This window comes from Bos taurus, chromosome 29 (assembly GCF_002263795.3).
Source record: "Bos taurus isolate L1 Dominette 01449 registration number 42190680 breed Hereford chromosome 29, ARS-UCD2.0, whole genome shotgun sequence".
In the NCBI taxonomy this organism is placed as follows: Eukaryota; Metazoa; Chordata; class Mammalia; order Artiodactyla; family Bovidae; genus Bos; species Bos taurus.
Genome location: NC_037356.1, coordinates 40,196,750 through 40,209,793, shown reverse-complemented (window position 1 = coordinate 40,209,793; position 13,044 = coordinate 40,196,750). Strand labels below are relative to the sequence as shown.

Below are 13,044 nucleotides of genomic sequence, written 5' to 3'. Positions count from 1 at the left end.
GGCGGTGGTTCCAGACAGCCCAGCTGCGGGCAGCCAGGAGCATCGGGCCTGGCTGGGCTGGACCACGCATCCTGGGTGGGGGGACGGGGGTGGCGCATGGGGTTGGGGGAGATTCCTGCACCCCGGGCCCAGCTGCAGGTGGAGAGGGAGTTGGGGTCAGAGTCAGGAGCGACCAGCTCCCCTCAGTGTGTGTGCCTACCACCCTCATAATGAGGGCGAGGGTGCTGAGCCCAGAGGAGGAAACAGCCTCAGAAAGGTTCAGCGGGGAACAGCAGGGGCCCCGGGCCCTCCCCCTGGCCTGGCCTGGCCCCACCAAGGGGGGGACTCTCAGAAAAGGCGCCCCCATGCTCTTGGGCATCAGCAGGGGAGGAGATGCCCTCCCCTGCTCCCCCCTCCCGGGGTCACCTTGCAGGGAGAGTTGGAGGGCGGGGTGATAAGGGGGCTGACGTGGGAGATGCGTCAACTGCGATAATGGAGGCTTGCCCCCCCCACCCTGTTAGCCTGGGCTGGCTGGCCCCACTGAGGCAGGAAGCACCCCTCCCACAGGCCCCTAGGCTTTGAGTCAGGGGTCTGTACCTCATGTTCCCTCCCCTGGTGAACCCTGGGAACAGATCTCAGGTCCAGGAATAAATCCTAGATCACCTACTGCGTGCTGTGTGACCTTGGGCAGGTCACTCACCCTCTCTGAGCCTCAAGCTCCTCAGTAAAATGGGGACAGGAACAGCTAACACTTTATAGGGTTGTTCTGAGGATGAAACAAATTAAGGTGTATAAGGGGCCCGGCACATAGTGGGTGCTCAGCAAACAGTGGCTGTCCTCACTCTCCAGCACCCAGAGCCCTGGGGTCCCCAGGAACCCCCAGCCCAGGCCTCTCCCTGGCCCCAGCCGGCATTTCAAGAATGCTGAGCCCCGCTTAGGTGATTAATGAGTGGCTAAGCCCTCCTAGGAGTCACGCGCTGCCTGGGACAGGCCCTCCTGCCTGGGCTCACCCGGCCGGGAACAAGGGACATCCACCAAGCATCACCAGTGGCCGCCCGGGGCAAGGGGAGCTTCTCAAGCTGGGAGTGACCAGGCTGCAGGCCGAGATCCTAGGACTCCAGTCACACTCTGGCCCTGACTCCGTCCTTCCCAGTTAACTGAAGGTCCCATTTATTGAGTGCCTGCTGTGTGCCAGGCACTTTTAGAGCCTAATACATTAATAATCGTAGGAGTTTATTCTATGCAAGGCAACCTACAGGCCCTTCCCGTGCAGTGAGATGCTTCACCCTCCCAACCTATAACGGTGACAATGACACGATGATGATGATATTGACAGGGGCTCCCACTGAGTGCCCACCAGGCCCCAGCGCCCTTCTAAGCGCCTAATGGGTTTACCTCCCAATCGCCCCTGAAGACCTGGTGTTTGTTATTAGCCTCATTCCCTTTGTCCAGAGAAGCGAAGTCTCTTGCCCAAGGCAACAGGGCGAGGAGAGGCCAGGGGCGTGGGCCTGACTCCGAGAGGGAAGGTTTGGTTGGTGGGTGCAGAGGCTTCCCGGCCATCCTGGGCGACCCCCCGCATGGGGGGATGGTCCCGAGGGAGGCAGGATCGGGCACAGGGAATGGGGAGGGAGGAGGCACTGGAGCGTCACGCCCACCTTGGCCGCTGAAGCTGCAGGTTTTTGAGACTGAACTTGGAATCCACAGTGAATGATGGGGTGATGGAGTCATGGTGTTGCTATTTATAACAGGCCAGGCCCCCTCCTCCCCTCCTCCTCCTCCTCCCCTGGCTAGGAGCACTCCTAATCACCCCTAATCCTCCTGCCCACCTCCCCCCACCCCAGGGATTGGTGGGGGGGCTCAGACAGAGGCATCTTGGGAGACCCTAACGAGAACCAGATGTGGTTGGGGGGAGGAGAGGCCCTCCGGTGCCAGGGGCCAGGCGGACGGGAGGATACAGGCGGGAGGGGTGAGCCACTGGGGCAGGGTGGGGGTGGGCCAATGGGTGGGAGAGAAGTATGAGGTTTGGGGGCTTGGTGGTCCTCCTGAGGGACACTGACCCCAAATATTCACTTTCTCTGGGAGTCGTCGAGGCCTGTCTGGCCCTCTCCCCACACCACCCATTCTAAAGGGTCCAGCCACTAAGCAAATGCCCCCAGTCTGTCCATGAACCACACTGGAGATCTCTAACCCAACTTTCCAGCCCAGGGACTCCTGAGGCTGGAGCAGAGGCCCCCAGGAACTCAGGAGAAAGGCAGGGTGCCTAGGGCACACTCTTGAAGGTGCCCCCTTCCCCACCACTCCCAAAAGCACCCTGGAAATCTCTGAGCCGGCAGCAGACACCTGTCAGGCAGGAAGCTAAGAGATCTTCTGCTGATCCTCAAGACCTCCCTGGGAGGTGTGGAGGCTGCCCAAGGTCCCACAGCCTGAAGGTGGCACCACCAGGTCACAAACCACCATCCTTGCCCTCCCTCTCCCCAGACCCTCCAACTTGCCATTGCTCGGGGCACCCAGAACCCTAGTGCAAGGCCTGGCAGCTGGGCCCCCTGCGGCCCCCACGGCTGCTCCTGCCCCAGTGCCCCTCCTTGCAACTCTCCACGGTCCAGCCCCAGCCTCGCGCTCTCCTGGGACAAAAAGCCCCACTTGCTCTTCGGGGCTTTGGCATGTGCTGTTCCCTCAGTTCAGTTCAGTCGCTCAGTTGTCTCCGACTCTTTGCAACCCCATGGACTGCAGAACACCAGGCCTCCCTGTCCATCACCAACTTCTGGAGTTTACTCAAAGTCACATCCACTGAGTCGGTGATGCCATCCAGCCATCTCATCCTCTGTCCCCCATGCTGTTCCCATTCCTCATCACTCGTTAGGTTTTGCCTTAAGTGTAAGTTCCTCCCAGAGACCGTGTCTGACTCTCCTAATTCCTTGAGTGGCAGCCTCCTTTCTACTGTCTCATCAGGCTCTTTGCTCACATGCCCTAAGGGGCAGAGTTGGTCCTCTGCCCACCCACAGCCCCCATTCACCGAGTGGTCATTCTGTCACACACTTAATACAGCTTTCTGGGGGGCTGCACGGCATGTGGGATCTTAGTTCCTCGACTAGGGATCGATCTCATGCCCCCTGCGTTGGAAGCATGGGGTCTTGAGCACTGGACCATATATAACTCATATATAATTCTAACAATCCTATGGGGTAGGTGGTTTTCTTGTTCCCTGTTTCACAGATGAGGAAACTGTGGCTCAGAAAGGATAAATGCCTTTCCACTGCTTTGCAGGTATGGCAGCTGGGCTGAGTCCTCCCCGTCTGCCCTCTGTGGCATTAGCATCTAAGCATACCATAGGCACACAATAAATGTTCATGGGATGAATGAGCAGAGTGGCAAGCGGGGCACTGGAACCAGGCCTGCCTGGGTCTGGGGACCTCCGCCTGGCTATGCTGCAGTTAGGGTCCAGGGCCAGACAGGGCCCCTCCAGGCACCGCCCCTGCCTCGCTGAGCTATGCACCCCAGCTGCTCCTCATTAATTAGGCCCTTTATTACCTGCCTTTAACAGGAGCCAGACACTGCTCCTTCCCAGGGAGACAGGGATGGGGGCTGTGGGAAGGAAGCCCCCTGCCCTCCTCTCTCCTCCTCCCTCTAAGGCCACCCAGCTGGGCAGAAGGGGAACTCGGGGGACACAAGCCAGGTGCGGGCTGAGGGCGGGTGGGGGCCCAGGTGGTCCTCCACCCTGGACCCTTCCCTTCCTCCCCCTCATGCTCACGCCCCCTCACCACCAGCTGTGGCCGCTGGCTGAGTCTCGGGCATTGTCCCGGGAACGGGGGAGGGTGGGGACACGGCACAGTGGGAGGCTTGTGCCCTGTCCACACCCTCCCCCCCACCCGTCAATGGGGCACTTGTCAATTCATGCCCCAAACATGGCGGAAATCCCGTCGGCCACGTGGCTGTGGGCAGGGCAGGCCAGGGCCTAAGGATGCTGTCCGGGCAGAGCTGATCGGAACCCGGGGCAATCAGGGCACAGGTCTATCCTCCCACTGTCGACTGTCCACCCCAGGGATCCTGCCTCCAGACGAGGGCTGACCAGGGTAGCAATGGTTAGAAGACTGCCCATCTTGGCACTCCCACAATGCCCTAAATGGACCCCTGGGGTCACAGAGACCTGGTTGGTAATGTGGGCCCTTCCTTCATTGCTGCGTGACCCTCAGTAAGTGGCCTGACCTCTCTGGCCTTAGCTTCCTTCAAGTGCAGGAGATTCCTGCATCATGGGGTGGTCGTGAGTCTTCAATGAGATGGTGGGAGAGCTCCTCACCCCAGGAGGCCATTCCTCAGTTAGTGTTAACTATCCTGTCTCCATCAACCTTGGGATTCCTGTCTCCTTTCCTGCCCAGGCACAACTGGTGCCATGTTGTTATTCTGGCACACCCGTGGCATAGTCCAGTCTCCAGGACCTGGCTCTAGCCATCCCCACTCCAGTGGGTAGGACTTCTGTGACTGTCTGCCTGCCCTGCCAGTCCTTCCTCAATCACCCCAGTCACAGAGGGCCCCCCGTGCTGTGGTTTCATCTCCCAATATTGACTGAGCTGATCAACATGTGCCAAACTAGTTCCCACTGGGACAGGGCACATGGGCTCTCACCTTCCTTGGTCTGGACTTTCAATCTTTATTAATATGACCTATGATTAATATATGATAACTAATTCAGGCTTCAAATTGTGACCAGAGCCTTCTCACCCAAAATGCCTTCAGGTCAAATGCTTGATTCTGCAAGCGACCCTCTGCATCTCAGCATCAAATCCCCAGTTAGCCTGGGGCTGAATGACAAGGATGTGGCTTTGGAGTCATTGCCAGCAGATCCTTAAATCTGATCCACCGTTGTCTTTGTTCCCTCTCAACTTCTTGCCAAAAATACAGTCGAGTCCTGCATCCTGTTTGCAGAGACCCTTCTACTCCAGGGGACCTGAAATCTTTAGCCCCCTCTGGGGTATAGCTGTGTCCTCCCTGGGTTCCCACACAGCTGCCATCCTGTCCTCAGATCCACAAGGCTGAACTCTCAGCCCCAAGATGCTCCCAAGCCAGGTTCAACAGAGCTGGGCCCGGCAGCTGTGGTCCCTTCTTAGGGAACCTGCATTGGTCCCTAGGGATTTCCACTTTACGACCCCCAACCTTCTCCCACAGCGACCAGGCCAGGCAGGTTGAGGAAGACCCCTCCCCGCAGAGGTAAAATAGGCTCCTTGCAGCTCAGGGTGGGCTTACCAGGGTCACCCAGGCCCATTTGTGTTCACACACCAGCATGCCCCACATGCACGTGTGCACACAAGAGCACACTCCCAGGCATGTATCCACTAGCACACACACGATCATGTACATCCAAACATACACCTGTGCAGAGGCACACACGCCAAACACTGACACACGCATGTGCACACACCGGCATGGTCCAAGTGTGCTCACTCATACCTTCACACAATTATTTACTGAGCATCTACTATGTTTCAGTCATGATGGTAGGCTCCAGAGATGAAGCAATAAACAGACAAAACCTCCTGTCTTGTCCCATTCATGGCCAGGTAGGGGGCCCAGTCAGGGGATGACCTTGCCTTTGGGACCAGAGCAAAATAGCGAAGGGCAAGCTGGGGAGACATGTGCACACCCTCTTCCCCAGGCGGGCCTGGGGAAGGTGGCAGTTTGCACAAGGAACCTCCCGCTTCCTCTTGGCTCCCCTTCACTTTCTGGCTGCCCCTCTCCCAGTCTCTTCACACCCACTCCTGACCTGTCCCAGTCCCCTCTTCTGTATCAGGTTTACTGGTTGTACATATAAATTGTACTTTCCTTAAAAAACAAAACAAAACAAACACAAACCTCCTGCCTACATGGAGCGGACATTCCGGATGCAGAGTCAGGTGACAAGATAGATGGGTCAAACCCACAGCATTTTAGAAGGTGACAAATGCTATGGAGACACTAAAGCGGGGAGATGAGGCTGGGGTGCTAGGAGTGAGAAGGAGTTGCCATTTTAAGCAGGATATCAGGGAAGGCTTCACAGAGCAAAGACAGGGAGGAGGTGAGCCACACGGACAACTGGGAAGAGCATTCCAGGCAGTGGGGAGCCAGTGCAAAGGCCCTGCGGCATGTTCACATCTCAACACACCTCACATTTGTACACTCGTGCCCACAGTGATTCCCCGGTGGCTCAGTAGGTAAAGAATCTGCCTGCAGTGAAGGAGACTCAGGAGATGTGGGCTTAATTCCTGGGTCGGGAAGATTCTCTGGAGGAGGAAATGGCAACCCGCTCTTTGTGCCGGGAAAATCCCACGGACAGAGGAGCCCGGCGGGCTACAGTCGATAGGATCGCAAACAGCTGGACACGACTGAGTGAGCACGCACGTGTGCCTGCAGTGCTCGCTGACCCAAGGCAGGCCCAGGCCAGCACACCTCCCCATCAGCTCCAGGTGAAGCCAGTCCAGCTGAGCGAACTCGGTGTAAGCCAGTCCAACTCCGTCACCAAAGGCAGCCCACTCCAAGTTAGCAAAGCAGGGGATGCGTATCTTGGGAAAGCCCCTCACCCTCTCTGGACTGCTCAGAGAGGAGCTCCCAGCTCCCCCCTCCCTCCAAGACCACAGACCCCAGGAGAAGAATCATGGTGGGGAGAAGGGAGCACGGGGGACTGAGGTGATGAAGAAGGGAGTGACGGGGGTGGGTCCCCAAGCTCCTCAGAGAGACAGAGGCTGTGGTTGTGCATTAGTGGGGCTGGAGGGATCTAGGTCAGATGGAGGAAAACCTTTCCCACCGATGAGCAAGGAGGCAGGGAGAGGCCAGGAAGCCCTGAAGCCCACTGTCCATGGTCCAGGCCAGGGGCTGCTTAGGAGCCAATTGCCCCTCGACCCAGGGTTTTCCCTCCCTTCCTCCAGCCTCAACAGTCTTGGGGTCTCACTGCTTCTGTCACACAACCCTGACCATCTGAGTGAGGGGTCTGAGGTCCAGAGAGGTCCAGGGGCTGGACAGCAGTCACCCAGCACAGTCGCACGTGAAGGGTCAGGCCCCCCAGCACACAGACAAGAGGCCCCCTCCCGCCCCACTCCAAGCTGGCACCCAGCTGTGATGGGCTGCAGGTCAGGAGACCGGATCCCACCCAGCTCTGCCACCATGGCTGCCCTGAGTGAGCCTGCCCCATCACCTCCTCCTCCTGCCTCAGCAGCCCCCTCTCAGAAGTGAGGGGACCTCAGCCGCACTTCCACAGGGCCCCTGAGAGACAACACACGCCTAAACCTCTGGCCTGGGTGCGGCTGGCAAAGACAAAGGATGGTCAAGCCCCTTCCCCCAGCCACCAGCCCGAGTTCCTCATCTCTGAGCTGGAGGGTGGGGCAGGCCCTGCTGGAGGCACTGGGAACCAGGAGTGGCATCAGGGCCAGGCAGGGCCACGGAGTGGCCTCTGAGTACAGGGTGCTCCACAAGGTGACAGCTTCCCTTCAGCCCTGGAATGAGCAGCCCAGAGAGGGTGAGGGGCTTTCCCAAGACACACAGCGCCAGCCACAGGCCCCAGCCTGACGCTGGGGGTACTGACCTACCCTTGGACCGATAAAGTGGGGAGCATAGTACCTGGTGTGAGCCTCCCAGGGGAGAGCAATCACAGTCCAGGCCACAGGCACCCCACCAGGCACCGTCCCAGACCCCGTTTATCTAATCCCCACGGAAACCCTGAGAGGCAGGTACGACGCCTACAGCTGTGTTGCCATTCTACAGATGGGAAGGTGGAGGCACAAAGAGGTTTAGGGACAGGACCAGGAGAAGGCTAAGGACAGACCCACAGCCCACCTCAATGAATGCAGAGACCCACATGGGTTCAAGGGGCTGCCCAACATGCTGGCAGCAGGGGCTGGAGACCAAGATGGGAGAGGATACCTCTCCATACACACACCCAGGCTGTGGGGGAAACTGAGGCCCATAGGAGGGCTCGGTGAAAAGGAAGAAGGTGGGAGAAAAAGGGCAGGCAGCCTGGGTAGGGCGGGGCCAGCCCCGGTTAATAATTCAGTTAATGATTTCTTCTCTCCATCCTTATCGAGCGGGCAAAGTCCAAGGGCAGCAGCCAATCAGCAGCCCCCGCTGGGCAGTTACCCAGCGGCCTCTGCTGCCAGGGCTCCCAGTCCTGCGAGGAATCAGAGAGCGGGGGCCAGGTCCCCAGGAGGGGGCCGTTTTGCCCAGAGCAGCCTATCTTTCCCCCCAACACCCTGCTTGGCTCTGCCTAAGACCCCCGGGGCCCCTCTGCCCAGGCCCTCAGACTCAGGAGAGGCCCTGGGGTCGGCAGGCTGGAAGCAGCCTGCTCCGCTCCTTTGTGCTGAACCAGGCCCCCCGACCCTGCCTCTGTTTACATGGTCATTGTTGCTTCCATCTCCTGCCCTCCCCCCACCCTGTGCGGCCCTACACTGGGTGCTGGGAACAGGGGGATGAGTCAGTCGCTACCCCCCACCCCGCCCCCGCTACCTACCACTTCCCTTCCAGCTGGGGTCAGGACCTAGGGAGGTGGGGCTGGGACAGGAGTCCTCCAGAGGGGCTCTGTGCAGACCCAGGAGGCACCCCATCTCATCCCCCTGAGAGTCAGGGGTCTGGTGGTCTCCCCAACCCACCGACTCCCCAGGGCACACTGCAGACAGGTGGACTCGGGCACAGTGCCTGGTCACACACCGCATCTCAGCCCCAGACTCCCGTCCAGGGTGGGCATCCTCTTCCATGAGTGGTCAGGTGGGCTCCCCGGGGGCCTCCTCTGCAGGCAGAGGGGCTGGTCCCCATAGGAAGGCTACCCTCCCTCCCCAAGGCCCTGGCAACGGGGCGTGCTGAGGCCTGGGTATCAGCCCTGGTTCACCCGGACTGACCCCCTTCTCTTGCAGCCACAGTCTTGGACTCTGGGGAAAGCGGGCCAATGCCATCCCTCCCCTTCCCCATCCCAGAGCTGAGGAAGGGTCAAAGCCAGGATCTGGTGTTCTGGGGTCGGTAAGGAGCCCAGCGCCCCCTCCCCCCGTGTCCAGTGTATATGTCCTATCGCGAGGTCAGGAGCTTGCCTTTGTTTGGTGGCTGAAAAGAATCATCCTGGAAGCCCCTGCTCTGGTCCAGCCTACCTGCCTACCCCAGACAGGTAGGGGACATGAAGCCAGAGAAGGGAAGTCACCAGCCCAAGCTACCCATCAGGTCTGGAAGGAGTGAAAACCCGGCTCCCACCTCCAATCCTAGCAGGGCTCTAGAGGCTGGGGGAGGCACCCCAACCTCTGGGTGGCCTCTCCAGCACATGCTGGCAGCCCAGCTCCGCTCAGTCGCTTCCTCCATCCCCTCCGGCTTTCTGAGGGCTGGCCACTGTTCACTCACACCCCATGTGTCCCTGAAGCCAGGGGCCAGCACCCTCCGCCTTCTAAAACATCCCTCTTCCCCAGGGCTGGAGGAGAAGGCTCATCAGAGTCCAGGGCAGCATCAAGACCTTCTCTGCTGCCCACTTTTGTCTTGCAGGTGAGGAAAAGGGGTCCAGAGAGGGCCACACAGCTCTCAGTGACCGAGCCCACCCCACAACCTCTAAGACCCTATAGGGATCCTCCACCACCGCCTGGCCCTGGCCCTGACCAGCTCTGGGAGCCCCAGGCCCCAGCCAGTCAACATGATTAGGAGGACACCTGCCACTGCGTCCCGGTTACCTGCTGGGAGCCAGTGCATCATGCCCGGAGGGTCCGCTCTCTGCAGGCCCTGTGCCCGCGGGTCTGGGCGGCTGTAGCCTCCCTCTAGGGGATTAGCAAGGCGGTCACGGGGGCCCGGCTGTACCAGCCTCGAGGGGGCCGCCCTGTCCCAGCCTCCCACCTGAGGCTCAAAGCGCCTTAGCCTCCAGCCCCCAACCCTGGGGCCGGGTACAGCCTGGCCCCCCACCCTGTGTGGGCAGGACCCAGGACACACGCCTGATGTGCCTGGAGAGGGGGCCTTGTCACACGAGGGGCCTGGGCACACCCTGCCCCCTTCAGTCACGCCCTCGCCCGTCTCCAAGCCCAGAGCTGAAAGCGCAGACCCTGCGCCTATGTATCCACTGTCCTGGGGGGTGACCACAGCCAAGCAGGACCTGGGATGAGAGCTCAGGCGTCCCCCAGCCCCAAGGGACATACGCACCGCGTCTCTTCCCTCTCCCTGGAACAACACATCCACCATGCGCACAACAGCACCGCTGCCCACGCTTCCACACTTCCACTCATGAGCACACTCGCCAGCACCCCCCCACCCCCCCAGGGGCTCCCTAACACCCACACTGAGTCCCCCATGTGCCACTGCCCACCAGATTCCTGGCCAGGCCTTCCCCACCCAAGCTGCCCGGGAGACCCCAGCCCTCAGCGCCTGCCCCACCTTCCCCCCATCGCAGGCTCTGGGAGCACTTTTCCAGCCCCTGGCTCCCTCCACAGACATTCTTGAGTCTCCTCTTATCTCTCTGGAGGCAGCAGCACAGCCTCCCCGCCAGGCCAGCCAGGCCAGCCGCATGGCTGAGCCGTGGCGTCAGCCCCCACCCCCACCCCCCACCCACGGCCAGGAGGGAAAGTTTGGCTCCGGAGACAGGGAGCCTGGGCCAGCCAGGCCCACCCCTCTGCCCGGGCCCAGGGTCCTGGGGGAGGAGGTGCGGGGATATCTGCAGGAAGTAAGGGGGTCTGGCTTGTGAGTCATCGGGACATCTGGCACGCTCAGGGCATCCCCAAAAGAGCAGCCCCCAAGCAAGGACGAGTGTCCCCTTCCTACCTCCCCAGGGTCTCCATAAAGCCCCTCAAGGCTCCTAAAGGATTAGCAGGAGCAGGGGAGGACTAGAGCCCCTGGGACCGATGGGGAAATGTCAGGACCCTCAAATGGCCCATCCACTCAGGATCAACCACTCAACCTAGTCCCAACCTGACTTCTTAGATCTGGGGCTGCTGGGGGTCCCAAAAACTGCAGTGGGGAGGCCTGAGGCTTGGGGATGCCCTTACCTGGGTTGTTTAGCGAGCCTTCTCCCTGTCTGTGACTTCTGGCTGGGGGGCAGCAAGCAGAGTGGACAAAGGCTCCCACCCTCACACCCCGGAAGTCACAGGGAGAAACTGAGTCAAAGAAAGGCCTTCCTTGCTCCCTCACAGGACTCCAAAGGGATCTGGGCGCTGGGCTTGAAACCTGGGCCCTAATTCCCTGCCCTGTGTGCCCTGTGGGCCACTCGAAACTCGCCAGGGTTAGGTTCACACTGATGGAAGGTTCTGGATCATCCAGTTTTGCATTCTGAAAGCACTGAGGTGCAGGGTATGGGCTCAGGGACTGGGCAGCGGGTAGGGGCAGAGGGTGGGCTACCGAGGTGGGTGGAGAGGGACACAAAAGCACCCAGAAAGTCTGGCTAGATGTTCCAGCAAGGGTCTGAGAAGCTAGGGGGTGTCAGCCTGTGCCTGTCCCCCTCCCCCACACTGTCCCTTCCCTCCTGAACTCAGCACCGGGGAGGGGGACAGCTTGGAGGAGGGGCGGAGGCTACTCAGGAAAAGGGGAGAGAAGCTGGCGAGATGAAGGTGCAGCGCCCCCAAAACCACTGCTCTGGAGCAGGGAGAGGGCAGAAGAAAACACTGTCGGGTGTGTGTAGATCCCAGCCCTGGCGAGGGTCCTGTAGGGTCAAGGTGAGGAGAAGAGGTCGTTCCTGGGACAGGGGCACCGTCTGAGGGGGCAGAGCTCCAGGGACAGGTGTGAGACACAGCCCAGAGGACCCTCGGGGGGTTGGCAGGAGGCAGCGAGAGGTCTCAGAGGGAGGAGGTGGCTAACGTGGTGGGGACGGTGGGAAGGGGGGGTGATGCCAACTTCAAGAAGGTTCCAGCCCAAGGAGAGCATTGGAGGTGGGGGGGGGCGGAGAATCCCGCCCACAGAGGAATGCCGGGGAGGGGTACCCCAGTCCCTGGTAAGGGAGGGGTAGCTGCTTCCTGGGGAAGTTCAGCTGTGGGGGAGGGGGCGGCCTTGGAGAAGGTGGGTGACGGTCCTGAAGGGGGTCTCCCCATCTTGATGGGGGGTCCTAGGCTCCGGGAAGCACCGTGGGGCAGGTCCCAGGTCCTAGGAGTCAGGCTAGGGGGAGCGGGAGCAGGATGCCAACCTGAAAGCAAAGGCAGGGCGTCTGGGTCGTTAGGTGGGGGTCCCAGTCCCTGGGAGGCACGCTGGGGTGCCAGCCTAAGAGGCATGGAAGACCCCCCAGAAGGCGTGCTGGGGACTCCAGCCTAGAGGGGGGTTCCAGCGAAGCACAGAGACGGTCCCCGGGGTCGGGAAGTGTCAGAATTTAGAGGGGACTGCGGGTCCTGGAAGGCGCGAAGGAAGGCTGAGTAGGGACGGGACGCAGCTCCAAGGAAGTTGTGTGTGTGTGTGTGGGGGGGGGGTAACAGGGAGGGGGAGCCCAAGTTCAGCAGAGGTGGGTATTAACCTGCAGGAGACGGAGGAGGGCCCCCGCCCGGAGCAGGCATTCTGGCGGGGTCCCGGCCTGGCGAAAGCACAGTCAGAGGTCCCAGTCCCCAGGCAGACCGGGTTGGGGGCTCCCAGCGCGAGAGGGTCGTCGTCCCCGCCGGCCCCGCGCGGTCCCTCACCTTCGAAGAAGCGCTGCAGCGCCTCCGTCTCGTCCACCACCTCCATGTCCGGCCTGCCCGCCGCGCACTCCGCCCCGGCCCCGCTACAGCCCGGCCCGGGGGCGCGGCATCGCCGGCGCGGCCAGCGCGACAGTCCCGGCTCGGCTCCCGCTGCGGTCCCGCCCGGCCCGCCGCCGCGTTCGCCCCCAGCGCGGCCCTGGCCCGGCCCCTGCCCGCCCCGCACGCGCCCCGCCCGCCGGCCGCGCGCCGCGCCCCCTGCCGGCCCGCCGCAGCCCCGCGCCGGGCAGGATGCGCGCGGCTCCTCCAGGGGGCGCTCGGCGCGGAGGGGGGCTCCTAATCGAGTTGGTGGGGGAGAGGGGGGTCACTGCGCCGCCAGACCCCTGTGCTGCGGGAGGCCAGGACCCCCGCAGTCCTCGCCTGCTCTTGGGGTAAGAGCAGACAGCGGGCTTCTCAATCTTAGATGTTCAGAACCAAACCTCAGGGATAGCCCCAGTTTCCT

General features: G+C 61.2%; 1 protein-coding gene across 9 annotated transcripts in view; it reads right to left on the bottom strand.

Annotated features, from left to right (window-relative positions):
• MYRF (myelin regulatory factor) overlaps positions 1-12,705 on the bottom strand; it is a 35,228-nt gene extending 22,523 nt beyond the window's left edge. For all 9 annotated transcript variants that reach the window (XM_024987464.2, XM_024987466.2, XM_059883084.1 and 6 more), the window contains exon 1: positions 12,546-12,705. In XM_024987464.2, the coding sequence (XP_024843232.1) occupies positions 12,546-12,591 (46 nt within the window). In that variant the 5' untranslated portion in view covers positions 12,592-12,705. The remainder of the gene's footprint in view (positions 1-12,545) is intronic.
• Positions 12,706-13,044: the final 339 nt, after the last annotated feature.